Consider the following 27365-nt stretch of genomic DNA (forward strand, 5'->3'; position numbering starts at 1 on the left):
AACATAATTACTCATTCCCTGGTCAGAGAAGCAAAGAACATCCTGTTTTAGCCTGTTAACAAGCAATATTTTCTAATAAATTATACTGTATATTGATTTCAGAGAAGTTAATGAAATGTTAAATTGCATTTTGGGGTTTCTAACATTAGTGTTTTTATGTCATCTAACAGGCTGTAACAATATTATTTTAAATTTGACCAATTTACGTCTTGTTCACATTGCGGGCTTGCAAACTAGCCGTGAGAAAGATAGGCAGCAAGTTTCAGAGAGGAGCTTCAGTTCTCACGTGACAACCTTCAGGCCCTTTGAAAGGGAAGGAACTTCTTGTTGCAAAGTTGCCGGTCACCAGTTGCTTTGTGGGTCACGCTCCCTCCTGGAAGACTAGCATCAGGAAGGGAAAAGAAGCAATCCTGTTAATCTTATTTTTCTCTTTATTATTTTTCCTACCACTTCTGCTTAGACTCAAATGTCTTAAATTCAGTGATGTTAGTATTGAATTTAAATGATTATTCAAAGGTAATAAGTTCAAGTGAATGGAGCAAAGACATTTCCTATCTTTGCACTGTCAGAACACTGAGTTAAAAAAGCAGAAATGCCTGCTTTTCAGTCTTGCTGATTATCTTCATCATGACGAAAGATAAATGTTTAATTTACTTTAATTGCCACTAACAGTTTTCAAACTCTTGCATAAAGTTGCAAAAATTACCATGATCATCAATGATGATTCTCCCACCTGTTTTTCTTCTGCTGCTTTCTCGTGACTTTTTCATATTCTTGCAGTCAAAGCAGCTCTTGTGTTTTTCAGATTGCATAAATATTCCTATGTAGATTATTATAGCAGCACCAGCAATGACCCTGCCGGCAGTTCTTATCCCCTGCCATATATGACACAGAAGGGAGAAGTTGAGGTTTATTAGTTTGCCTATAAAATCTATCAAGTGCACATTGAGCAGACTGAACTAGGTCCTTCTCTGCTAAATCTAGGCAATCCATTAGTCATTAATGTGATTAGAATTCTTGTAATTATTTTTCACCATACCTATATTCAAACAGATGAGAGATTTCTGACACCAAGCCTGGGAAGCTTCAGTCAAAAAGACATCCAATCTGAAAGTAGTGTGTTTAAAAAAAAAGCCTCCCAAACTGAACAATACTGCTGCCTTCTTAAAATAGAGTCATTAAATGTGTCCATCATTCACCTACACAGGAAACACTTCAAACATACATTGACTCTTCCCTACTTATTTCTTTTTAGTACAAAACATGTAAAGATGGAAGTGTGCTTGGGGTGACTGTGACAAGGATTGCACTGCTGACGCACTGCCAAGCTCTGACACAGGCATGTGGATACACAGAAGGTATGCAAGACGCTTCCCTGTTTCATTGCTAAAATCAAGCGTGAATTGCGGTTTGTTCCTCGCCATGCTCCTGTCTTATGTTTCACATAGATCTGTGTTAAAGGCTTCTAGATGTAAAAAATTGATTTTTTTTCGCTGCTTTTAGAAAATGCACACACATTTAAAATATCTTTATGAAAAGTACCAAAGAGAAGACAAATAATGTCCTAGCCAAGACAAATCCTACAGTGGAGACTTACTCTGAAAGTTGAGCTTTGAGGTCATCAGTCATGTTATACTGAAGCTTACTCTATTTCCTTCCTTTGAGTGGGTTTGCCTTGAGTCAATGCCATGCTCTAAAAACTAAACTGTGTTTTGCTTTTATTGCACAGCTGAAACAATTGTGAATGTATTAGATTTCAAGAAGGATGTTGGTTTATGGCATGGGATTCTTACGGTAAGCATGGTTTTCTTTATTATTTTGTGTGAATATTTGAAAAGAAACTAACCTAATATGCTTATTACCATCACAAACTGGGATATCCTAAGGTTTCTTCTAACATAAATTTTTCTGCTTTGAAAGCAAAAAATACCTGACTTACAGCCCATGGTTCTCTGCTATTGCAGTTACCCACAGTGAGCACAGTAAAGACGCCAGAGTGTTTTAATGCTTCATGTCAAGTACTCTGGCCCTATTCTTACCATGTCATTCTGATCTTATTGATGTATATTTTTGAGATCAGCCTTTATACAATAAACAAATCAAAAGCATTAGTACTTGCTTCTGTGAGAACATGATCCAATGGCATAGCTATATTGCCACAGGCGAGGGTCTCACCTATAAGACTTCTGGTCAGCAGGTGCTTCTGTTACACTGAAACATTTCTTATGCTTTAAGTTGCATAAATTGTCTACTTGCTGTTTGATTATCTTCTCCGATTGACATGGGAGCCAATTTACGTATTTCTAAAGATTGCTTCCAAAGGTGCTGCTGCATTGATGTCTTACAGAATGCTAGTCACTGATCATTTTAAGAATAGAAGTCAAGTTTTGAAGGGTCACTGTTTGGGACTCCCAGCTTGGACAGGCCCTACATGCTGTGATTCCCAGGGAGCCAGGACACATTTCTCATGCAGTGTTATGCTGCTCCTAATATCAAAGGGCAGTAGTAAAAATTCTGGGGCAGGAACAGCCTATTAGGCATTATGCCCATAAATATATTATAAATCCAGCTCTATCACTGCTGTTGGAAGTAAACATCTGACAGAGCTTTCCTATGGCTTCCTTTGCTGATAGTGTTGGTCTGAACTTCATTTGTTGCATGTGACTACTTTTGCTGTACAAGCACCTGTGCCAGACTGAAAAGGGAAGTATCTTTTGTGGTCACCATCCTGCAAAAGTTTAGATGACTAATCCAGTGGAATATTTACCTGTGTCAGGAACATGGTTTCTTAAACCTGTTTTCCAAAAACAATGTTGTTTAACCTGCTGCCATGAGTAGAGATTGGTTACCCTCAGAAAATGATTTTAAGTGGTAACCAAAGCAAGGCAGCAGCTCATTTACAGGATGTTTGTTCAGTTGTAATACATGAGAAATTGCTAAAGGAATTGACTGCTTCAAATGAGGAGATCTGTTTGTTTGCTGCCATTGGCATCACTCACTTTCTTTTCCTAACTTCCTGCAACTTTTCATAACCTTGTTAGGAAATGTACTGGAATTAACCTATCCTGGAGCAGGACACCAAAAAAATCCCTTCATTTATTTTCTGTTAAAATAAATTGCTCCCTGCTTAATCTGTGACTATGCTTTCTCTGTCTACTCTCTTTTAAGTCATTTTTTCCCACTACTGTTAATAGTTTTTCAGTCTTTGCAAAGATGGGTTTCTTCAGACGCATATGTTGCTGTAACTTTTCATTGTGAATAAAAAGTATTCATATGAACTGGAATCTATCAGACATGGGGATAATATTAACCTATGCAGCAAACATGGACATTGGTGACTCAAAAACTATGCATACTTTTGTATAATTTTTATAATTTTGCTATGTAAATAGCTGAGAGTATAAATAGGAAGAAAATCCTTTAAATTTTTTTTCACTACTGCTTAAAAGTTATGTTCTGATTAGTCTAAATCCTTAATCCTTCATTACAGCATTATAAAATGGTGGGTTCATTTCATCTTAATGCAGATAGCTTGATAGGAAAAGAAATGCCACCATTGACAATAAAGCAAGCATAGAGCAACTAGCATAGATGCCTCTGCCCGTAGCACAAATAAATAATTTCTGTGATTATTGAATAAAAGCCATTTATTTTATTTGATTTCAGAGCGTGATGAACATGATGCATGTTATAAGTATTCCATATTCCTTAATGAAAGTGAATCCACTGTCATGGATACAGAAAGTCTGTCAATACAAAGGTAAGGGACAAGAATATACAAAGGTATGTTTTGAAGTCAAAATCAAGAGGACAAGTTCCTGAAACACCTGAAGTTGTAACTAAAATAACTTCTATATGGTGTACTATTAATGTTTCCATTCTTATTATAGCAAAAGTTGCTTGTGTAAAATCCAGAGACATGCACTGGGCATTGGTGGCACATCGAGATCAGAGAGACATCAACCTTTCCTCACTGCGTATGCTAATAGTGGCTGATGGCGCAAACCCGTGTAAGTGATGCTTCTGCAGTCCAACAGAGAATAGGACATGTGTTTTCTGTCTTGCATTTAAAATTTCAATCTGCAGTCATCTTAGCTAAAATGTTTAACAAAGTGTAAGGTTTGTCTACTGCAAACTACACAATGTTTATGGAAACAGTAATTAATTTTGGATTTTTTAAAATATATTTTTCTTTAGCTAATCCTGAAGCAAACTTGATATTCCACATAACGTAAGTTGCAGTAAATCCAGTTTTGTTTAACATGACAGCCATATGTAAAGACTGAAGTAAATAACTTTGAGCTATAGAAAGGATCAGAACATTCGCTTCTGAATGATGGCACTCAGATGTAGATGTAACTGAAAATTTTGGGGGAATAGTTATACTACTGTAGAGAACTGCATCTGGATCACTTCATGACAGTTAGTAGTATGAACTCTTTCTCTATGTTATTTAAGATACTGAGGTATAGACATCCTGCTTTTTTATAGTAGCTTGCTTTGAGTTTCTAAATTGAGTCTTTAATTTGCCTCAACTCAGAAAAAAACTGTAATGAAATTCATATTGTAAATCTATCAGCAATGGCTTTTCTACGTAAGCATAGTGAAAGGACTTTATGCTCAAAAATGAATCTTTATTCACTGTGTGTTTACACAACTATATATATACATATACATATATAAAATATTTATGTGTGTGTGTATATTATATATATAGTTGTAACAGATATGATTTCTTTCTCAGTATCGCATAGGTCTTTTCTAAACTTGTTGTCCTGAAAAGCCTATATATGCATTAAGTATGTTTGTAGTTTGAGTAGCATCACTTCAGAAATCAGATTGTTTTTCTCCTCTGATTTTTTTTTCCTTACCCCAGGGTCTATTTCTTCCTGTGATGCATTTCTCAATGTCTTCCAAAGTAAAGGTCTCAGACAGGAGGTCATTTGTCCCTGTGCTAGCTCACCGGAAGCTCTCACTGTGGCTATTCGAAGGTACTGTGTTACAAGAGCTGAGTTAAACACATTGTAGAATATCTATGGTAATTTGAAAAGAAATGAAAAATGTATTCAAGATTGAATCTGCATACTTAGCTTCTGAATGACACTTTTAGTTTTCATTATGTTTGTGTCCAAAGAAGACATACAAGACAAATTTGGAGAATAATAATTTAGCTTCAGAGTACGTTATAACAAAGCTCCCATTTCTGTAATATTATCTAATTTTAAATGAAACAGATTGAAGTGCAAAAGCTCATTCTGTAAAGAGACATGGAAAAAATGCCACCATAAGCATAAAATTAATTAAAATGTGGGAAGTTAAATGGAATTGCTGTAGAGGAAATTCATGCTTTAAACTAGTGTGTTTAAAGAGAATTCTGACATTCTGCAGGTTGTTTTGGGCTAACTGTTGCTTCTTAACCATTCATAGACTCTAGTTGTCATCTGGAAATTTCCTTTAAGTCTGTGGGATTTGTGCCTACAAAGGAAATTGATAAATTCTAGGAAAACCAGTAAGCCTTATGTGCATGAATGTCAATATGAAGCAGTCACCTGTCCTGAGCGTTGTGACACACAGTAAATGACATAACTGTTGTCTGTTTTAGCAAAACTGTGCAAAAGCTATCCCTTGATTAGTAGGTGCTTTGTTTTTAAGTTCAGATTCCTACAGCCATTGATAATTTTCTCACATGTTAAAACGTGCAGTATAAAACTGTAAAGCACTGCAATAGTATTAATAAAACACTTCCTGCTACAAAGTTTAAAATATAATGTCAAGTGAAATTTAACTAGATTTTCAATTAACTTTCCAACGAAACATCACAGGAAGAAAGACACAAGCCAAGAATGTGGCTGTCTTTCAGCCACTTCATTATTAACTTTAAAAGTCTGAAAATTATCCATCAGTGCCTCATCCTGTCCAGGTTAGTCTTCTTTCTGTAAACTGAGCTGTCTCAGGGAGCACTTCGGTCAGCTCTGCCAGCCTCAAACCTGATCTCAGCCTTGTCTCATAGACGTTGCTCTTCCCTTGGGTTGCGTTTCCCTGGTGTAGGCTATGCCGTCCTTGCTCTCCCTCCTACCCTGGAATTAGCTGTTGCTTGTAAATGCAGAGTACGTTGCTCATGCTGAACACTGATTAGCAGGAGAGTTTTCATTTCCTCTGTTAGCCCTAGATAATCTGCCCCAGATCGCAGGCTCAGAAGCAGGAGAACTCGGTCCGCTGCATCTCAATGTGTGGTGGCTGGCTTGCCCTTTCCAGACTTAAATTCTGTGCTTATATCTATCTGAAGCACTAGAGATCCATTTTCAAATTAACTAGCATTGAGAGCTTACATAAAAAAATTATTAACACGTAAAATAGTTGACGATTCAAAAAAAAAGCATTTTTATCTTCATTGCCTCACTATGTAATTGCAAAGCTGTTCTTACTACCGTGAACATTACCGAATACATATCTTTTTGTAAAGTCTGTATAATGGTAGGATAATACCAGCAGAACTTGGAAGCTTTAGTATTTTTTATTTTATTCAAGCCATCTCCACTGACAGTAAAGTCATTATCATACAAATTCCAAAGAGTTACAGCTGAAGTATGCATTAAAATGACTCCCTACAGATCACAGATCCAGAAAGCTCCCTGTTAATGCTCCAACTCTTTCAAAATCTATGGTGTATTTTTACTGCTCTTCCTACAAGGCAGAGTAACAAAACCAGTGCTCTGTTGAAATACCTTTGTAATTTAGAAGAAGAGTAATAGGTACTTTAGCCTTAGAACTGAAGCATAAAGCCTAATATTTAAAGGAATATCTCATGCAAATAATGGTTGAGTTATTTGTGTTTTTTCCCTTTGATTTACTGCATGTAACTCTGAACCCACACGCTTAAGGGAGTTCCAAAGTTTAAATACAGAACTGTTCCCATTTAAACTCATGACAGAAAATAATGGTAAAATTGATTGCCTCTCCAAATGGTAGTGTTATCTGTTCTCAAAATACTCTACAGCTATTCAATATGAACAAATAAGCTTTGATAAATACATGTTGTCCCCATTTCACAGCTGAGGAAACTGAGGGGTAGGTTTGGCTGGTGGGTTACCTGCCTTCACTTAGCATATGAAGTAGGTGTTGTCTTGTTGCTCCCATCTTAATCACAAGATTTATCTTCCTTGGACTAGTAGGCATTCTTAAAGAATTTCCAATCCCTCTTAGAAATATTGAATGTGTAAATAAAATAAAAAATACTAACTTTAAAATAAATTATAAATATATTAGAATGGGGCTGTTTGTATCGCATCTTCTTTCCAAGTGATTTCCCTCCTTCTGCTTGGCAGAGATACTTATTTTGGGAATGTTCTCACGTGGTTGTCATAGATAGGACAAAATAAGATATATTCCAGGATTATTCTTGACAAGATACCGTCTAAGAAGGGTGTATCTACACTGTCAGACCACTTAGCTCCCCACTCCTGAATCCTGGTCCTCTGTGTTCCCTTGTTCCCTTTTGGTGTAAGCTAACTAGCTGCTTGCAAGAGGACACTCAAGCACATTGAACTGGTGACTCAAGGATCTAGCTCAGACTACCAGAATACCAGAAATATTCTGAAATAACAGCTCTGAAATGCCTGTTGTGTGGACTCAGGGTCCTCAGCACCAACTTCATTCTGCAAACCTGCTTCTAGTGCACTGCACCTCTTGCCAGCCTCGACAAAGCTGTTACCTAAACATGGGCTGCACCAAGTTTAACTCCATCAGCTAGTCATCTGACACGGTCCTAACAGGCCTCGTGCTTCCAGCTTCTCTCCCTCCCACCCCTACTGCTGTACATACGGCCAGTGCCTTTCAGATCTGCTCCTGCTCTCTTTTTTAACAGTCTTTGGATGTGATAAATAACTCTATAATATGCATGTGAAAGTCTAGGTGGCCTCTTCTCTTAAGAAGGTTGTGAGAAGCTGTGCGTGCATGTTAGAGACTGGCATTCTGCTTTCATGTTTAAGAGGTCTTGAACAATAAAATGTATGTTTTGGGGAACAAGGGTGAGAGAAAGTTGATCAATAATGTGGTTGAAAGTTCCTTTTATATGATGGGAATGTTATTTATCACAGCTGCTTGTTTACTAGCTCCGTTTGTTATGTTCTAATGCATTTTCAAGAATGCCCACATCCTTCTTTGTTGACAATGTCGCTTGAGAAATATGCCTCATAAAACCTATTAGTTGAAATTTATAGTACCGATCACTGACAGTCTTACATGAGCATGATTGGCTAAGGTCCATCTAGAATTTCAAGCACAGTAGAGGAGAAATGTCATGTAAAAGGACATTATCAGAGAAAAAATAGTTGTCTTATAATAGATTATTTATGAAAAATTCAGAATCTTGAAGTGAATATTGGCTATTTTATCAATCTTGAAAATAGCTGGAGTCTGTCTGCTCTCCATGGATGAATTATCCATAACCAAATCAGCATCATGTTAGCCTCCAGTTTTGCATTTGCAAGTGCAGGGCAGTATAAGAATCTGACATTTTATTCTGGCTTAATAACTTGCGTAGGTCAACATTAGTTTGCTCAAGCAACACTCTATATGTGTATAATTGTGTTCACTGATACAGCATGCAGTTTTGTACTGCAACAAGTTGGCAGACAGCTTGTGCTGTGCTATGGAATCATATAGTATGTTGGAACTGATTTTGAGCAAGCCAATGAGTTACAAAGATGCTGTGTCCACAACATTGTGGCCATGAATGAAGAGTTGTAATTTGTTTTAATTTTCACAGGGTAATTTAGAATAATCTATTTTTATTTAAATTTTATGCATTAAAATAAAGATGGTAAAGTGCAATAGTGGTTCAGTAACAACAGGGAAATGCTTACGTTTGCCTGATAGTGCATACTGTCCACTCATCTTATAAATCGTGTTTGCAGGCCAACAGATGACAGCAATCAGCCACCAGGCAGAGGAGTTCTGTCCATGCACGGTCTCACTTACGGAGTGATTCGAGTGGATTCTGAAGAAAAACTTTCTGTTCTTACTGTGCAGGATGTTGGCCTAGTGATGCCAGGAGGTGAGGATTGGAACAACTGTCTTTAAAACTTACTGTGAATGGATTCATCCTCACTAGGGATGGATTCATTAATTTAATTAATTTACTGTATAAAGTCATAGGTGGGCGTACTTTGCTATTAGACAACATGGTTTAGGATTAGAATAGGTATGCTTCAAAGAAGTTTAGTCTAAAACCATTACCTAACAAAACCTTATGATTTGGAAATCCCAAGATTTCTTCTTTGTATTTACACTTTACACACATTAGCAGCACACTTTGAACAATCTGGCACTGTGTCAGAGCATCAATTCATTAACTATGACATACTGATACAGAAAATAAGGAAGTTGGAGTCCTATGTCTGGGGGATATAAATAGTACATGTGTCTGACCCAGCTGAGATTCATATTGTAAAAGATTGCTAGCAAAAGGCTTGCAGAATGTTTTCCCAAAATCTTGTGCTAAGATCTGGTTATCAGAAGGAGGAGGTATGACTGAACTGTTCGTGTTGATAAATTCAGGATGAAGCCTGTGCTTCTAAAGATGAAGATAAGATTTTTCATGTGAGCTAGATTTTAAGTAAAATGTTATAGAGACTGGAAAAGATAGTACTGTAGTTTTTCATAACTGAATGTCTCTTATGCACCAAATGAATAAAGCCTAAATATGCATCTTACAAAATTTCAGTTGAACAACTTAAAATAAAGGAAGATAAGATTAGTTGTTGTCTAATAGTTATCATATAAAATACTATTATAGGTGTTCCATCGTGTGCTTCTTACTACAAACTCTGATAAGAAGAGGAGACTCTCCTTTTTATCCTCAGAGAGAGTGAAAGATCATTCAAGATTCTTTACACTTGTACTTAAAAGACATTTTGGGTTGTTTCTGGTCTCCTCTGTTCACCATATTGTCTTTCAATTGCAAAGTCTATGCTCATGCTGGACTTCTAGTAGAGGGATTGTAGCTAAAACAGCATACCTGATTCTTATTCACGTGGCTGATACGTAAAGCTGCTTCCTCCTCAAACCAGCGCTTTCCAATCCCTCTGCTTTAGCTCCTGCTATCTCCACAGTACTGTAAAACCATTGAGAGAGAGTCTGAGCTCTGAGAAATTCTTAGCAAAACAGCAGTACTAGTCTGCTAGAATATCTTAATCTTTCACATGGTGTTGCTTAGGGAGAGGTGAATTTCCTGGCTGCCTGTCTCTCCCCGGCGGTATAATTATGATCAAGAGCTCATCTAGAATATTTCATAGTGCACCGACTGGAGCAAATCTGGTCTTCAGTATGCAGAACTGAGAAGGCAATCACACTTTGCAGAGATATTACCAGTCAACTGATAATTTAGAAAGCAAGGCAAATTAGATTTTGTTTTCAGTGTAAAGACTGGGTTTACATAAAAATCTTTTCATTCTTTGTGTAAATATTAGTTTGTTAATGTTGAACACCTTAACTTTTGAAAAACTGTTTGTTAGACATTAGCATCCACATATAATTTATTTATGTCACCTCCCCTGTAGTGTCTTTCCCGCAGCATTTATATTACCCTGTAGTTAGTTTTATAATATTTTTTAAAGTTCTTTGCTCTTCCTCTAGCCATAATGTGTTCAGTGAAGCCAGATGGAATTCCTCAGCTCTGTAAAACAGATGAAATCGGAGAACTCTGTGTATGTGCTATTGCAACTGGTACATCATATTATGGACTCTCGGGCATGACCAAAAATACTTTTGAGGTAAGATGAGGAAATATTGCTATATAAAAACCTTCCTTTTTAACTCTTTCTGTTAGAGGATATTGTTTTACATAAAATATTGGCAGTAATAATAAGAGAATATCAGCAATAATCAATGCCTATGGCTTGGACCTCAGGTACTGTAGCCAGATAATCTGCACTGAAGCCCGTTTCATTAAGTGCAGTAACATATCTTTACATGGGTTTAGTTCTGTCTTTGAGGAGCTTTTACTCTAATTTTGAAAGAAGATATGAGGGGATGAAACGATCCGAAAGAAAGCAGGAAGAAAGACAAAGTTCAAAAGGTAATATCGTGCAAGTGCCTGAGCTAGCTACATGCAGAACATGAGTGTTGCAAACAGTAGGGATACTGCTGTGTATCTTTAAAAAGCAGTTTTCAACATTTCCAGAGCCCAGCCAGCATTAAAGCCTTGCATTTATACAGGATCCTGACAGATATCTTCAAGAGATATCTGAATAATGAAGTTGCCCCTTCCTAATTAGTCCCTTCCTGCTTCTATTTGAATTGCCTTAAGTGAAAGCTTTTTTGCTTTTTGTGGAATCTGTTTTCCAGGATGTTTCAGCTCCTTTGTAGACTGCTGTATTCAGAACTCTGTTTTTCCTGCTCACTTCTTGCCATTAACTTCTGCTGAAGCCAGTATGAAAGGCTGGACAACTCAGAGAAACAGTGAGAAAATTGAGCCAGAGAATGTTCTTAAATTAAGTTTTGATCCTTTTTCCTTTAATATTTGGGGAAAAAATTAAGAATAATGCATTTACATTTTCCTTAACAAATGCTCTTTCTAGTATTACCATTTTTTGTAGCCTAAACATGGCTAATTTCTCCAGCAAAATGTATTTCTCCAGCTTTCAGTATGCAGATCTGAATGTTGTAAACGCTATACCCTAAGCAGTTAGTGGAGGCTGATGGATGTAGTCTTCCATTGTGCTATTGAAGCCAGGAATTCTACCATGCTATTGTAATGTGAAGTTTGTTGATCCGTGATTGCTGTGCTGCACAAGCAATTAGCATTACCCAGTGAACGATAATCCCAGATTTGACAGATTTCGTGGTAGAAAGGTGGAAAATACTCATTTTAGAGTACTAACTGCAAAAAAATCATTCATAACTGATAACTGGGTCTGCAGTTTAGCAGGACATTTAAACTTATTCTTAATTGTAAGCAAATAAATTGCTATTGAGTCAGCAGGGCTCATTCATTCTTAAAGTTAGGCATGTTCTTAAGGACCCTCTTCCATAGGGACTCTTTTTTTTTTTTCAGTGTCTAATTCGTGTAACAGGGAATAGAGAATCAGAGAGTTTTCTGTTCCTAAGGTGAATTATGGCTGAGGATGTAGAAGCATTAAATCTGTTCAGTAAGAGTCATCCATGTGCATCTGAGAGCAGAATTCGACCTTTCTTTTCAGATGAGCCTTGAAGGACACTATTTTCATGGTCTTCCACTTAAATAACTTGCATTTAGACTATTTCAGTTTAAAGAAGAGAGTGTAGAAAAGTGTGGCTATATCAGAATGCAACCCAAAGTAGCTCATATGCCAAAAGGATAAAGCCATGGTAGTTAGGATGAGAAAAGCAGAATAAATTGTCCTGGGTGGAACTCCATCCTGTGGAAGTCATGTACACACCTGCTGTTCAAACTAGCTCTTTTAAAGAGTCTCTGTATAGGGCTGCATTTTCACTTTTAGACAGTCAACATAAGGCATTAACACAGGTATTGTGAGGATAGTATTGACCTTGAATAAAAATGTGGTAAGCTCTAAGAGTCACTAGTGTACAGTACATTAAAATAGCTTTACTTTTTGCCTGTTTATCTTTCTATAGTATGCTGGAAATGAGCAGGAGGTACTGAAAGAACCTCTACAGTAATACTTAGTTTTATCTCTGAAGTCCCCTGTAAATAGGACCCCAGGTTACTTTAGCTCTGCAAAGCCTTTTCTTTATTCAATATTGTTTACGGTTTTTTTTGGTTTTTTTGTATGTTGCAAATTTACAAAGCCATGGTTAGGGAAAATGTGTATGGTAACCCGAGTGGGATTCAACTTGCTTAACCTCAGTTTTCTGAAAATTACACACTCACGTCTAGGAGTTCCCTGATACTCCCTTTGTAGTCAGTGAAGAGAAAAGAGCATCGCCCAAGACCTATTTATTTCACTCCATAAGAGCCATCTGAGACAGCATGCTTGAAATATTTAGCAGTATGATACCTGTACCTAAGATTGAAGACCTGAGTTTCTGTGTCTTGCAGGTATTTCCTATGACCAGTTCTGGTGGCCCTATCACTGAATATCCTTTTATAAGGACTGGATTACTAGGTTTTATAGGACCAGGTGGACTTGTCTTTGTTATCGGCAAAATGGATGGTTTGATGGTCGTCAGTGGAAGAAGACACAATGCTGATGACATTGTAGCAACAGCACTGGCAGTGGAACCAATGAAATTCGTCTACAGGGGGAGGTTTGGTCCTTTCTTTTCTCCTGTTAAATAGAAATCGTTATTTTGCTTAGACTCAGTGTAAGTGACCCAAAATGTTTTCAGAAGCCAGTGCCTAATCTACACTTGGCTTTCTGAATGTCGCTGATATCAGTAAAATAGCAATGATATGAAATTTCTTTGCAGTTTCCCTACACTGATGTTTTTATGGCGAGAACCAGAAGACTGCAGAGGAAAACCTAAGACAGTGCTGAGGCAGACCTTAGGAACCAAGATCCAAAGCTGTGATTTTAAAAACTTCCAGTTCAACAGTTAGTTAATTCAGAAGGTGTTGGCACAACAGGATCCTTCCTGTCTGACTTGAACATGTCCAATGTACTTAACATTGGAGTTCTTGAACATGACGACTGTTCCCTGGGTGACCCTCCTAAGATGCTGAAACTAAGCAGGAGGCATCTAAAACATCTGAATAGGCTAATACAGTAACATGCGCTCACACCTGCTCACACTACTCACAGCAGACCTCTCACAAAATGATGTTGCAATTGTTTTCTTTTAAGTGGCCGAAGAAGGTGCTTGCATTGATTGTTATATAAAGTATGACAAAAGCTTAACAACAAGCTTGGGGTGACGCAGATTTAGTGCCTTTCTCGTGAACCTGAGAAGGTTCACATCTCCAGCCCTGCCATGAGATTATTAATGTGATTCTAGAACAAGGCGCCCTATTCCTCCTCTAGAAGTTGTGCAAATCTATTCATGTTGCTTTTTTTCTCTAAAAAATACTAATTGAAGCACCAAACATCTGAGTAGTAAGTAACAAATCATAGTTACAGAGGGTTAACTTAGAAGATCTTTTTTTTTTTTTTTAATCTATCCTGGCACTAAATACTGTTCTCTCTTTCTCTCCTATAGAATAGCAGTGTTTTCGGTGAGTGTGCTGCATGATGAAAGGATAGTTATTGTTGCTGAGCAAAGGCCAGATTCCACAGAGGAAGACAGTTTTCAATGGATGAGCAGAGTTCTCCAGGTAATGCTCTTTATGTACATTTGGAAGCTATTTCTTCCTGCCTTCTATTCTTTTTATTGATCTTTCAGTCCCCTACAATAACCTGACATTTGTCTTTGAGTATTTGTAAATCTACCTTCAGTTGCACTTCCACCTAATGAACACAAAATTATATTCTTCTGAGTGAAGATTCTTGTCCAGGCCATACATATCCCTTCTACCTCCTTTCTTCCTGCGCGGAGCATAAAGAGCAGAACAGCTGCAATTGCTCCTCCAGTCCCCTCTCACCGCCTATGGCAGTGAGCAGGCAATTGTCGCAAAAGGAGTGATGCACTTCACTCATAAGAGGGAAGCAGCACTATGTTTATTGCAGTAAGACAGCGACTTAACAAAGTTCAGTCATAAATAAGAATGATTTAATGAGGTTCAGTTGGCAAGGTTCACTCAGTTATTTACTGCACGAAGGACAGGGTCAGATACGTGCGCAACGGAGACCCTCCCATTGAGTGACGAGGTTCAGACTGGACCTTGCTTTCTAAATTCCTTCAGAGAGGAGCCTAGGTGCGGCTGAATCCAGTCCTAGTCTCGGACTTGGTCAACGGTTTATGTCTAAGGAATTATGCGTGCAATTAGTCAGAGATATAACTCAGCAAAGTTTTGCAAAGTTCGCAAAAGTTCAGCATGCTATCAATCACTTACCGAGGTTCTGTCGCAGGTAAGGAATCTCTCAACCTCGAGGAGTAACCTTGAGAGGTGTCCCTGCTCAAGAGGAGGTTCTGCAGTGCAGCCAGCTGCCGTGCAGGAGAGCTCCATGGGCTCTGGGCTGCCCCCTATTTATGGGGGAGAGATGATTGACTTGTAGTCATATTTGCATGCTAGACAGGCCTTAGTTGGCGCATGCTCAATTAGCCCCTGCCTACGTGCTGTTTACAGGGAGATCAGGTTGAGGGGGAGAGAGCACATCAGTGGGGGGGGAAAGGAGCACACTGTCACAGCAACTCACTAACCTTCTTAAATTTCAAAACTTCTGGAAAAAGGAATCAGCACAGCCAGCACTAGTGAATTTTCTGTTACTGGACCAGAGTTAAGATTTTCAGCAGTCTTGTGTTTTTGTTCTGACTATGCCAGCAAGTGATGCTGAGCCATTTACTGAGCTTCCACATCAGGAAGGTTTTCACCAATGCCTGTACGCAGAGACCAGGTTTACTCATGGAGTCCAGATACAGCTTCAGATATTAAAAAAGTCTTAGAAGGAGATCACAAAATACCATTCCGAAGCATGAAGTCCCAGTGAATGTCCCAGAGAACACCAACTGCAGCGTATGGTAAATAATTGTTCATTTTGGCCTGAGATCATCTTTATGAATGTGACATTACTCTCCTTGCTTCTTTCTGAGAGGAAGAGACCAAAGCCCTAACCCAAGAAGATTTTCTCATCACCATATGAAGCGGTGGCACAGTCTTCATATGATACCAATTCCTCAGTTTTTTAGAGACCATTGTCACGTACTGTGGAGGTCTTTAATACTAAGCTTTTTAAACAAGAGAAGTCTCTGAAATGCTTTGTGCTTTGATCACTAAAAAGTATGCTTTCTCTTAATAAAGGGATTCTGGATCTGGTATGTGGCTTTTTAAAATCAAAGTGGATAAATTCTCCTAAGGAGTTTTGAGTGTACTTAAGTCGATAGTCCCTAGCAGCTGTGTGAGCATACATGGTCCATGAAACACATCTAACACATTCATTCTCCAAATTTGACTTTTTTGGATGCCAGCTGTATTCATTGTCTTCATGTCAGCTTCTGCTTAACAAATTCTGAGTTACTTGGTAGATGCCATTTTCTCATTTGAAAGAGGGTGATCCTTTTCCTAGAATTGAAGTAATAGCAAGGGAATAGAGTAGGATATGGTTACAATAATATACTTATTCATCACTTCAAAGAATAACAAATAAATGTATTATATGATCTTACTGTCAAAAGCTACAGAAGTTTCTATTAAATAGTTATTGGCACTAGTATGGAGCTGATGTCATCAGAAGTAGATATGCACATTTGAGCTAGTTCTCTAGATTTCTTTTTAATCAATGGGAGAGAATTAGGTGTTTATAGTGCCCCATGTTGATGGCTAAAACAAACTGGATGAAACACGTCCTAAAAATGCTTATTTCACTCCACTGAACTGAGGGAAGTGATTGATTAGCTCAGATGTAATAATCTACAGTGAAGATACCTACTGATATCTGCAGTATCACCATTCCAGCTGTCTGGTGGATCATACAAGGCATATACTACAAAGAAGAAACCCACATTGGTGGGTTTGTAGACATGTTGGCCAGAAGCCAGGTGAAGCAGTACTGAGGAACCATGGTCTTCAAGCCACTAATGATAAAAAATGTTGATCTTCTCCTTATATGTTGGAGTCCAAATTAAGGCAAATGTCATGACCTTGCTCAAAGGTTTTTCAACTATCATGTTCACACAAAATATCAGCTACTTTGGAGAGCACTCATTTTCCATCTCCTTCATCTCTATAATTAAAATATTTCTTGCTCAAAAGCAACAGGTAACTGCAAAAGAAGTCTGTCTGTTGCTACCTTGTGAAATGATTTCACCTCTTTCTACAGCTGGGCACTTGTTACTTCTGTTTCCCTTTCTTACCTCCCTTTCTGTCTCTCTTCGAGGACTCTTCTCAGGTGAATATATTACAAACATATTTTTTGCTTTATCCAAGAGCCAAAGAAAAAGATCCTACACAATTCAGTGATGTTTTTACTCATTATTTCTTTGTACTGAATAAGAAAGGAAATCTTTGTGTGCTATGCGCTTGAAGAAACTGAACAAATAAGCTTTCATCCCTCTCAGGACAGGTTTCTCTGTTCTCTTGGTTTAAAAGATAGCTACTTTTCATATAGCTAGAGACATCTTGTGTTCACAGTGGATCTAAATTGTTATCAAGAAAAGCTAAAACCTTTAGGTTGTCCATCGCACAGAAAGCCTTTGAAACGAGGGCAACCTATTTTAGAATGAAGGGCTTTTGAATTGCCCACGGTTTGATGATTTTTATCAAGGAAAAAGTTCCTAAAGAAATGGTAGAAATTCTGGACTTGCACTTCTCCTGTTTTCTCAGCTGAGCATTTTTGTGAGTTTTATTTTGTGAGTTCTTATTTCATCATAAACAGTAGAATTCAATACTAAACACTGTGTGAGTTCTGTGTCAGAGTGCTCCTGCCAGAAGACAAGCCCTATTATTCTGAATATGAGCAAGTCACAGGAGTGTCTGGGAATGATAGGCCATATATCAAAGTACACATATGTGTGGCTGCTTTCAGCATCCGTGTGTGAAGTCTGCCACTCGGCACACGTCACTATGTGAACAAGAAGTTTCTGGTTCCACTTCAGCTGAGATCTAAGACAGAGAACGGAAGCCAAGAACATGTTGGATGCATTGTGCCTCCTTCCCGATCAGGATTTTAATGACAGATGTCAGGAAGTGGTAACTGAGTGTAACTGAATCATCTGCTAGTGATGAGCAACATAACAGTATCACACTTTTATCACGATTCTCAGTGTCTGTGATACCAAACTACATCAAATTGCTATTCATTTCTCATGGTAACTGTGAGACTTCTCTAACACCCTCCATGTGCTGCCCTATGCCAGCCCTACTCTATGCTGCCTGCTTCCGCTGTGCCTTGCTGCGTCTCTGCTCCTCCTCCCTACAGCTGAGCTGCTATTTGCAGGACTTCTTTCCAGTGTGTTGCACCTTGTTCTGACTCTCCCCAGGCCTTCTTCCTCCTCAGCAAAGTGCTGAAGTAAGATAAAGCTGCTATGTTGGGCTGTGTCTGGGGGTGTTAGCAGAGGCATGGTTGGGAGAGAGCAGTGGGGAAGAAGGTATCTTGCAAGTAGGGGAGGAGGAGGCTATTCTGGTGGCAGTGTGAGTAAAGGCCCCAGGTCCTGTAGAAGCTCAATCAGAGCAATCCTCAGTATTTATTCATTGCCCAGGCTGCTGTAAACTGATCTGACCCTTCAGTCAGAGTTGTAGTTGCTGTACCTGGCAGACTGCATGTTGGTTTTACCAGTGCCAGCACACTGGCCGGACTGGACAGGACTAGACAAAATGAGGAGATCTAGTGCAGAGCAGAAGAGCACCTGCCAGGAGAATTTTGTCAGAATGGGATGTTTTCTTAGCTTGGACAACACAGCAGGTCTGGACTCTGTGCAAGTATTTCTAACTAGTTTTCTCAAACAGAGGAATAAAGATTTCAGTTTCATTGTTTACTTCTGGCTGGACAGTGTCATTTCAAAACCAAGCCATGTCATCAAAAGGCATGATGCCAGCTGTGTCACAAGTTGACTGGTACCCTTCGTCTCAGAACTTTAAGGCTCATTTCATCAGTGCTCATCCTTGTAAAATAAAATCATTCACCTGCTTCAGAAATGTGCTGAATTCCAAAATCTGAAAGGTGACAATTTTGAATGACCCACAACATTTTATCAGACATTGTGCTATCAAAGTAGGAAGTGCTCAAGTCCCTGGGGGGATCATTACATGTAATACCCCTCATCCCAGCAGAATTGCATACTACTTTCCATTCACTAACTCTAGGAGCCACAGTGTCATGTATTTGAATAAGAAAGAACGGTTACTTGCCCTATAACAGTTTTTCTTAAAACTGGTGTCAGGTGAGAATCCCATAATTTATCGCTGCTTTTCAGAACCTACGAATAACATTATGATTATGAGATTATGATGTCTCTGCACTTCATATTCTGCCAGCAATGTGAGATAGTGTTTGTTGGCTCTCATATATACCTAGCTATTCCCAAGATTTTAATCTTTCATATACAAGATGCGCATAGACCAGCAGTGAGGTCTTCCACTACTACCCTGAGCTCTCCCACTACTAAAACGGCAATATTTGTAAAATGAGTAACTGCTTTACTGTTTTGTCTTACCAAATTTTACAGTCAAATAAATAAACATGAAACAAACAGAAGCCAAAAGCAAAGCATTATTTAGAATCTCTGTTGAAATAATCAGTAATTTATTGGTTTACCCTTGAGTTAATAAATGATTATTGATTTGTCTAAGAATATAGATTATATCTTTGAAGCAACGGATGTGTGTGTGTGCTTTTCTCACTGTTAAAAATTCAAATGCAAGTTAAGTAAATTATATTTTTCAACATTTAACTTCTCATTAGAGATGCTGTCGGTAATTTGTTTTTCAGTCTGCTTGGATATCTGAAGTTGCTTTCTTTTCTTACCTCACTTGCGGCAATTTTTGTTACCAACGTAAGGAAAAGATCCAGTTAAAATGTATATGGAATTAAAATCTAAATACATGTATATTCATGTTTTACTAAATAAATTACAAAGATAGTGAACCTCAACTTCCTTACAGATTTCTTTTTGAAAGTGATGCAGTTGACTCCACAATGAATATGGTTACTATATGATTAAAAGATGCTTATTTTTCAGGTTTTCATTGAACAGCTTTTTTTTCAAGTGGATAGTTTCATAGTTTTTCCTTATATTGTATCAGTTCCCATTTCTGCCTGAGGATCTTTTTTTGATTACACAGTAATCAAGGAGAGAAACACTTCTTTTTTAAATCTTAGAAAAATTAAAAAAACCCCACAAGCTACCTAAACTGGTAGGTGTACGGTGATGGTTGTGTTACATTTGAAGTTTTTCTTAGCTCTTGAAGATGGACTGGATGTTAAGTTGATGGGATTCCTTTGGATTTTAATTCTGAGCAGTGCACAGGTTAAAATCAGTTTCACCACATGAATTGCCAGCCCATCTGAGTAATAAATCTCCAGGATACCTACTGCTAGTGTGCGCCTAAGGAATGCCTGTGTAGCATTTCTTTATAGGTTTTTGCATATTTATCACCAGGTTTTTGATTGTTTTATAGCTTCTGCAATGATTATAATGACGTCAGTATTATATTTCTGTCCACCTGTTCCCACTGAAAAAAAATTCCTTATCCCTGGCATTGCTGAAGTACTTTGAGTACTTGGTACAAATCTTTGTACTGTCAGTTAATTATCAGGGCTGTTTTATGCGGTAATTCAGAACAAGAAGTATTTATTATAATGATGAAAAATTAGCCGTTCATTAAAATCAGCTTCCTGCTTTTTTAGGCTATTGACAGTATTCATCAAGTGGGAGTTTACTGCTTAGCACTAGTACCAGCAAACACTCTGCCCAAGACTCCGCTAGGAGGAATCCACTTGTCAGAAACCAAACAGCTTTTCTTGGAAGGATCGCTGCATCCCTGTAACGTGCTGATGTGTCCCCACACGTGTGTAACAAACCTGCCTAAACCAAGACAAAAACAGCCAGGTAAGATGAGTGAATGCAAGGGAGCCGTGACTTAATACTGTGTGTTCATGATGCTGTACGGAGTAAAATCAAGTAACTATTAATGCTGGTGAGAGTCCTGCTTCATCAGCTGATCCTGCTAAATATTCTAGGTGGTTTAAGGATATCATTTGTTTTGGGGGAAGCTGGAAGAAGTACCTTCACAAAGAATACAAAGAAAAATGTTCAAAAAGCCTCTCTAAGTTCTGTAAAGATGAAGATATTTTAATCACTGTAGAAGGCACTGCTGAGACCATACCTGGAGTTCTTTGTAAATTCCTGGTCAGTCGTGTTCAAAGAGGATGAACTCAGACAGGAGCAGAGAAAGTGAAAATCTGAAGGCTGAGTTTGTAAAATAGAAGTAGAGAGGAAGAGAACTGTTGACACAAAATAACAGGTTGGATGAGGAACAAGTAGTTAAAAACCTGCTATGAGTAAACCAAAACTAAGAACTAGGATAAAGGTTTTCACCAGAGGAGGGAGGTTGTGAATTATCCTTGCAGAAGGTATAGTGGAGGGCAACACCCTAACTATTTTTAAGATGGTTCTTCAGCAGTTCTGCAGCATAATATGAAGAGTATTGTAGACAATGGTACAGCAAGGCACTGGACATAGAGACTGAGGTTATTTTAGCCTGCTGTGGTCCTGTCCTGTGTCTGGTGACTCCAACTCGTTTAACTAGAACTTGTTTAGCAAATTTTTGACCTTGAAACTGATTGCAGATTTTTGTACCTAGATAATCTGAAGGATTTCTGGATCTGGGCCTCAGGCTTAAAACCTGAATTCAGCTACGTTAGCCTAATTGCTGATTACTTTCTGCCTTGAAAAATAGCTTGGAATGTGAAGTGTTTTCACTCTCTAGATCTCAGATATGAGGATTATCTACCACTGAATTCAGTGCATGTTTGCAAAAGTATCCCACTTGTTTCTTTAATTAAAATGGTTGGACAAATGATTCAGAAATCAAAAACATAATTTTAATTTGAAAATACTGGGAATGTCACAGGCTAACAGTAACTTCCACTAACTTAATGAGAATCTGAAAGTAATGAAGCTGGTTAAGTGCAGTGTTCACTTTGGTAGGTCTATGTTGCTGCATCCCAAAATAATCACTGAATTAGGTAGCGTCAGTGCAGTGGAGATATTTAGATGCGGTTTATACATTATATATCGCAATAAATGGAAAAAGCAATGCCGGAAAGACAGAAATCAAACTGATGGTACCACATTCTTCCATTTTGCATAGATGAGACATATCCAGAGCATATTGCGTTCATTTCTTTAAAGCAGAGTAGTTGGTAGACATTGTTTATTGTACATTATCTGGTTACTTAGACATCTCATGTTCTGAGACATATACCACATACCTAGTGTCCATCATTTGGACAAAGTTTGGACATAATGGACTAAAAGTAAAGCTTTGTGTTGCTTGCACTTGAGCAGTAATCCACTCTGTAGAAGCAGAAAACAAATGTTAACATAGGTGTAAGTGACATCCAAGAAACAGGTGTTTTGCAGTTACAGCAGCCAGCAAAACACTAGTGAAATCCAACTCATGGAGAAGTGTCAGTCCTGACATCTTCCTTTCTTCCAAAGTTAAATTCTCTTTCTTCAATCTCTACATTGTGCTACAAGGTTTGCATATATTTTATCATACGCACCATCTGCCTTCCTAATCCTTGTCACTTCATGTCTATAGCAGTTACAGAATTGCTTACACGGTTGCAGCTTAGCCCTGGCAGCAGAAGTGAGAAATAGGAACGTTGGCCCTGAAGCCTGGATACATCCCATCTAATTTTAGGCACTGAATGGACATGGCTAAGTTAGGAACTGAATTTTCCTAAGATTTCTTGTACGAAGACAAACAGATGTGTCTCTGACTGTAGAGATCCCATGCTAAATGGGCTCCTCAGTTAAGGACCTAGTTTAGATAGGATGAGTGCAGGCCTATGTATCTTCCAGTTGCCTCTGGTCCGTCAACCAAAGTTGGTATCAACAGTACATTTCTCTAGCAATGGATCTCTCTGAAAATGTACCGGATTTCAGAGGTTTTATATTTATTTGAATTGAGATGTTCTTAAGGTTTTGTGTTATGGATAACAATGAGGAAAATTTCATTTAATGCAAAAGAAATAAAAAAGATTTTCATCCATAAGCAAAGGATTTTTCTTGTATTCAGCACATTTCTGATTTATTCTAGAAATTGGCCCTGCCTCTGTGATGGTGGGGAACTTGGTCTCTGGGAAAAGAATTGCACAGGCCAGTGGTAGAGACTTGGGGCAAATAGAAGATAACGATCAAGCCAGAAAGGTAAGTTAAACTTCTCTGATATGTCTTTTATGTAGCTAATTAGCATCAGCAGACTCAGCAGTAGATAGGGCATAGTATTATGCCATAATTTGTTGATCACATCTGATTCAGACTAACTTATTTCAGGACCACTTTACAGAGAAATGTGCAATAGCCACAAGAGGGGATTAATATGTTTTATGTGTATGGATTTTTTTTTTTAAGTGTACTTGGGACAACAGAAGGAGCATGGTGGAAAGTGTTAATGGGGCTTCCATCAGAAGTCACCTTCTATTGTATTTTTTTTACTAGTTCAAGTGGAGTCCAGAGAATTCTGTTTGCATATATGGTCCTGATCTTATTTTTGTTATTTTGATCCTGTTAAATTCAGTTGCAGTTCAGCTTTTTGGTGGGCTTATCTGAGAAATTAATAAGTTCTAAGCCATATCAATATAAATTTATAGTAAGAAGAAGAGAGGTAGCTGAAGGATGAAAATTGCGCTTAGATTCAGAGTGATTAGTAAGAACTGGTTTATTGCTTTGAAAGTGTAGGTAATAATACATCATAATCCCAGCAGTGGTTCAGCTTCCAGAGAGGCCTGTGTGACTGTGCAAGAGCACATTGCTATGAGTATGTGTGACGCCAAGAGAATTCATGTTTACTGTTTCTGGGTATTAATATAAAATGTAGAATATAAATAAGAAAGACATTTCTAAACTAGCAAAAATGAATTGTTTTCTGTTTTCTAAAGGCAAAAAGTTGTTTAGTGTTGTGATTATCACTCTGCTTTATTTTAGTTCCTCTTCCTCTCAGAAGTTTTGCAGTGGAGAGCTCAGACCACTCCTGACCACGTGCTTTACACTCTACTTAACTGCAGGGTAAGGCACTCAGGCAATTACTTTGACAAGTTATTGTGTGGAAAATTGCACCCTGATATTTAAACTGCACCTGCTTGCGCTGTGGCTGAACATGACTCAACCTTTCTGTTTCTTTCCCCATTAATACTCAGCTATTATATCTCATATTCAGTGAGGCAGAGAGGAAAAGAAAACAATCATTGGCAGTTGTCAAAATATAGATTGTTTTTGTATCAGACACCCCACCTTATACATTTCTCATTTCTTTTTCCACCACATACAAGTTGGGGGTGAGCTGACAATGCAGTTCTATTTCAATCCTGTTCATTCTGATAAGAATAGTAGTATTTAATACTGCTCACCATCCTGATTTCTGATTTGAAAAGCACAGGCTTGACAAAACCAAAACATTTTCCCTAAATATAACAAGGAGTCTTGGCTTTGAGACTGGACCATATGAGAAAAGGTGTGAGAACTGGGAAAATGAGGTAAATAGAAGAAGAGGTATGTCCAGTATTCAGCAAGGTCTATATAGGACCGCAAATAAATCTCTCTGCATAGAGATATGAGGTGCCAGCCTGGTACAACATTTCCCTACTTGTCAAAAATGAATTTATGCATGGCACATGGTACACAATTTGAGTATATTAGGGGGGGATGATTGCATGGTAAACCAATAATTCCCAAACTGCTTCTATGTAGAGCACCGTAGAGCAGGAAAGTCTGATTTCAAACCACTCCACCACATTACATCTTGACACGTCTGCCAATACTGGGAAACATGTCTAGTGCATGAGGGGGCTGAGGAAAGCGGGGGCTCCACATGGTGCTGTTCCCCTGTGCCACCTAGAACTGCTGCTGTTTGCTCGCAGCCCACATGGTCCCTAAACTTAGGTGGGTTCATAAACTTCCAGTCATTTGTGAACCTGTTAAATTACCCTGTACTGTATTGACAGGATATACTTCCCCCAACCTTATTATACTACCGATACCAAAGTACAGTTTGGGGCTATCGATGATTCATTTAATGAATTTTTTTAAATTCGCATTAGTAGCTACCATTAAGTGAACACTTGCAACTTTACAGATAATAGCAAATTCGTAATTTGGTTATTTGTGGCAAGGAGAAAGCTTGAGAAGCTATGCTGTTTGTGTATGCAGTATCACACCGTTAGAAGAGTGCACTTTTCCGTTCTGTAAGTGAGGAGCAAAGATGCTTTGAGCAAGAGACAGCGATACGTACAGTCCCGTGTCCTCCACACAGCCTGTTGCTGTTCAGCTTTAAATAATGCCAGACTTCCCATGCTGGCAGAAGGGTGCCAACAGTGGGAGGGAAGACACAAGGCGGAGAATGAGGATTAACAGAATAATTTACCGTTCCTTACTAATGAAGAATAGCTGAATTTAGAAATACAGTTTCTCCACTCCTTTAGTACTCTTAGTGTGGAGTATCTCATCACATGAAATTTGTTTCAGAGGTTTAATGTTTTATGGAAGGGAGTGACAGGTTGGTGGGTTTTAACACCGGGAAATTTTATAATCCATCTTGAGTTTTAGTTCTGGTCTGTAACTTTTCCCTTTTTGTCTTCACTGCACATTTTATGTACACTTTGTTCTAAAGCATCCAGACTGCTTACCAACAGTGACTGATAGAAATCTACTGAGATTACTGTTCTCCTGAAACCCAAGTTTTTAGAGAATTTGAAAGATTTCTAAAATTAGCACCGTGCATTGTTTCCAGTGTGTTTGATGAAGGATTGCAACTCCTCTAGGCTGTGGAGCACTTCATGTGAAAGACGCAAAGGGGATAGTTGTCTGGCACGTGCCGGTTACTCTTGCACAACAGCGCAATTCTTCCCTGCGCTTCACATAAATAGTATCTTTCTGTTGCAGTAAGTGCCAGAAGTCTTCAATGCAGGCCATTGGTTTTCACAGGCCTACATGATTTGCAGCAATTCCCCTTCTCTAGTGATGGGGCCTGGGATTCCTGTGTATTTGGAGAAATAAAGGATCCTTCTCCCCATGACTGTGAAAACAGGCAATGTCCTTCTTCAAAGGACAAAATAGGAGGGCAAGCATGTTCCTGCTGGCAGGTCTGCAGTGAGATGGACCCCCAGATCTGCGTTCACTTTGGCCGCATTCAGAGCTGGCCAGATGGAAGTCATATGTAGTCCAGAATCTGTATCGTTGCATATGTCTTTAGAGGAAGCTTTCTTACATAGGGAGACCGACTCAAATTGCCTTGCAGTGCGTTTCAACAAGTGTGGTTGCTGAAGATGGTAAAGGGGAATGCTGAGTCCTTTGCTCTTTGTTTTCAGTTAGGTTATCCTCTGCATTGACAGGGATTGAGGTATTAAGTTTATAAATGCTAAGAGATGCATGAAAACAAGCTGTGTCACCTCTTCAGTGCTGGACCTTTATCAAACAGCTTTCTCCTCCCTGAAGCTTGTGATCAATAAATGCTATGGTGGTGCGTGAGATATTCATGGTGAAGAGAAATCAGCAATCTAGCCAAATGCTTGTTATTTCTTAGTATTGTTAAAAGAGAGTGTAAAGAATATTTCTTTAAAACAGAGGACCCTATTACTTTCTCCCTGGATAAGGGCAGTGATAGGAAGCTTTTGTAGGTTATATTTTTGATACATTGTTCATTTTATGCCCCATGGAAGCCTTAAACATAAATGTTTTCCTACCAGATTTTTCTCTCAGTTTCTTCAACTCCCCTATTTTTAAGTGAATTTAGGGCTTGTGATTAGTGCCAGGTGTGTTACAACAGCACTGGAGGCTGAAATCCTCTTTCTCCACAGAGCAGGTACACAGAGGCGGGAGAGGTGCAGGCCTTCCCCGTCCTGCCTGGTCTCTTTACTCAGCCCAGACCTGGCCAGATCAGCTCAGGAGCCATCTTTTCTGCACATTCACTCTTAGACTCTCTTCTGCAGTGTCAGCTGTGATAGTGAATTTTGTGATACAAATATATAGATTTGTGTATTTGTCTGTGTGTGTATATACACACATATATATATTTTTAGGGAATACAAGAACCATACAGTCATCCAGTTTAAACCACTGTGTGATAATTTTGGGTTAGTAACTAGTTGGGCTGCTTCAGAAAGTCAAACTCTGTAGCCTGTTGTGACTTTCCCTTTCTTTTCCATGCTGACCAGAGTTGCACAAATTCAACAAAAGCTTCTCTTTTCTGTTTCATTTATATGCGTGTGCCTAGCTTTTGTTCCAGGCTAATTTTTTTCCCTGTCACAATGTATTGTTTTTCTCCTGTGTCTTTTGTCTCTTGTCTTTTAAAGTATTTCTGCTGTGCCTTTTGGCCTCATTCCAGCGTGCAGACAATGAAGTGCAATTTGCAGGATTGCTCTCCACATCTTCAGATTGCTGCAGAAGACTGTAAATGCACTTTCCAGGCTGTGGCAGGAATGCTGTGTGTGTAGCAAGGGAAAGCAGTAGCCGTTACATGGCATTGGTTTTAATACACTACTGTCAATCCCTTGCTTAAGACAAAACACTGTTGAGGTTGGAAGGTATAGGGAGAGGAGTGGAGCATGTTGCTATGCTCAACAAGGTTCATATTTTCTTCTAGTTTGGCATAAGGCTGAAGGTTGCCTTAG

General features: G+C 38.5%; 1 protein-coding gene across 1 annotated transcript in view; it reads left to right on the forward strand.

Moving 5' to 3' along the window:
• Positions 1–27365, forward strand: part of DIP2C (disco interacting protein 2 homolog C) — a 331587-nt gene that overhangs the window by 245882 nt on the left and 58340 nt on the right. The window contains exons 14-25 of the mRNA XM_067291920.1: positions 1256–1358; positions 1730–1794; positions 3667–3760; positions 3891–4010; positions 4877–4991; positions 8916–9055; positions 10636–10772; positions 13040–13248; positions 14137–14251; positions 20379–20580; positions 22799–22908; positions 23686–23766. Of these exons, the coding sequence (XP_067148021.1) occupies positions 1256–1358; positions 1730–1794; positions 3667–3760; positions 3891–4010; positions 4877–4991; positions 8916–9055; positions 10636–10772; positions 13040–13248; positions 14137–14251; positions 20379–20580; positions 22799–22908; positions 23686–23766 (1491 nt within the window). The remainder of the gene's footprint in view (positions 1–1255; positions 1359–1729; positions 1795–3666; positions 3761–3890; positions 4011–4876; positions 4992–8915; positions 9056–10635; positions 10773–13039; positions 13249–14136; positions 14252–20378; positions 20581–22798; positions 22909–23685; positions 23767–27365) is intronic.

This window comes from Apteryx mantelli, chromosome 2 (assembly GCF_036417845.1).
Source record: "Apteryx mantelli isolate bAptMan1 chromosome 2, bAptMan1.hap1, whole genome shotgun sequence".
In the NCBI taxonomy this organism is placed as follows: Eukaryota; Metazoa; Chordata; class Aves; order Apterygiformes; family Apterygidae; genus Apteryx; species Apteryx mantelli.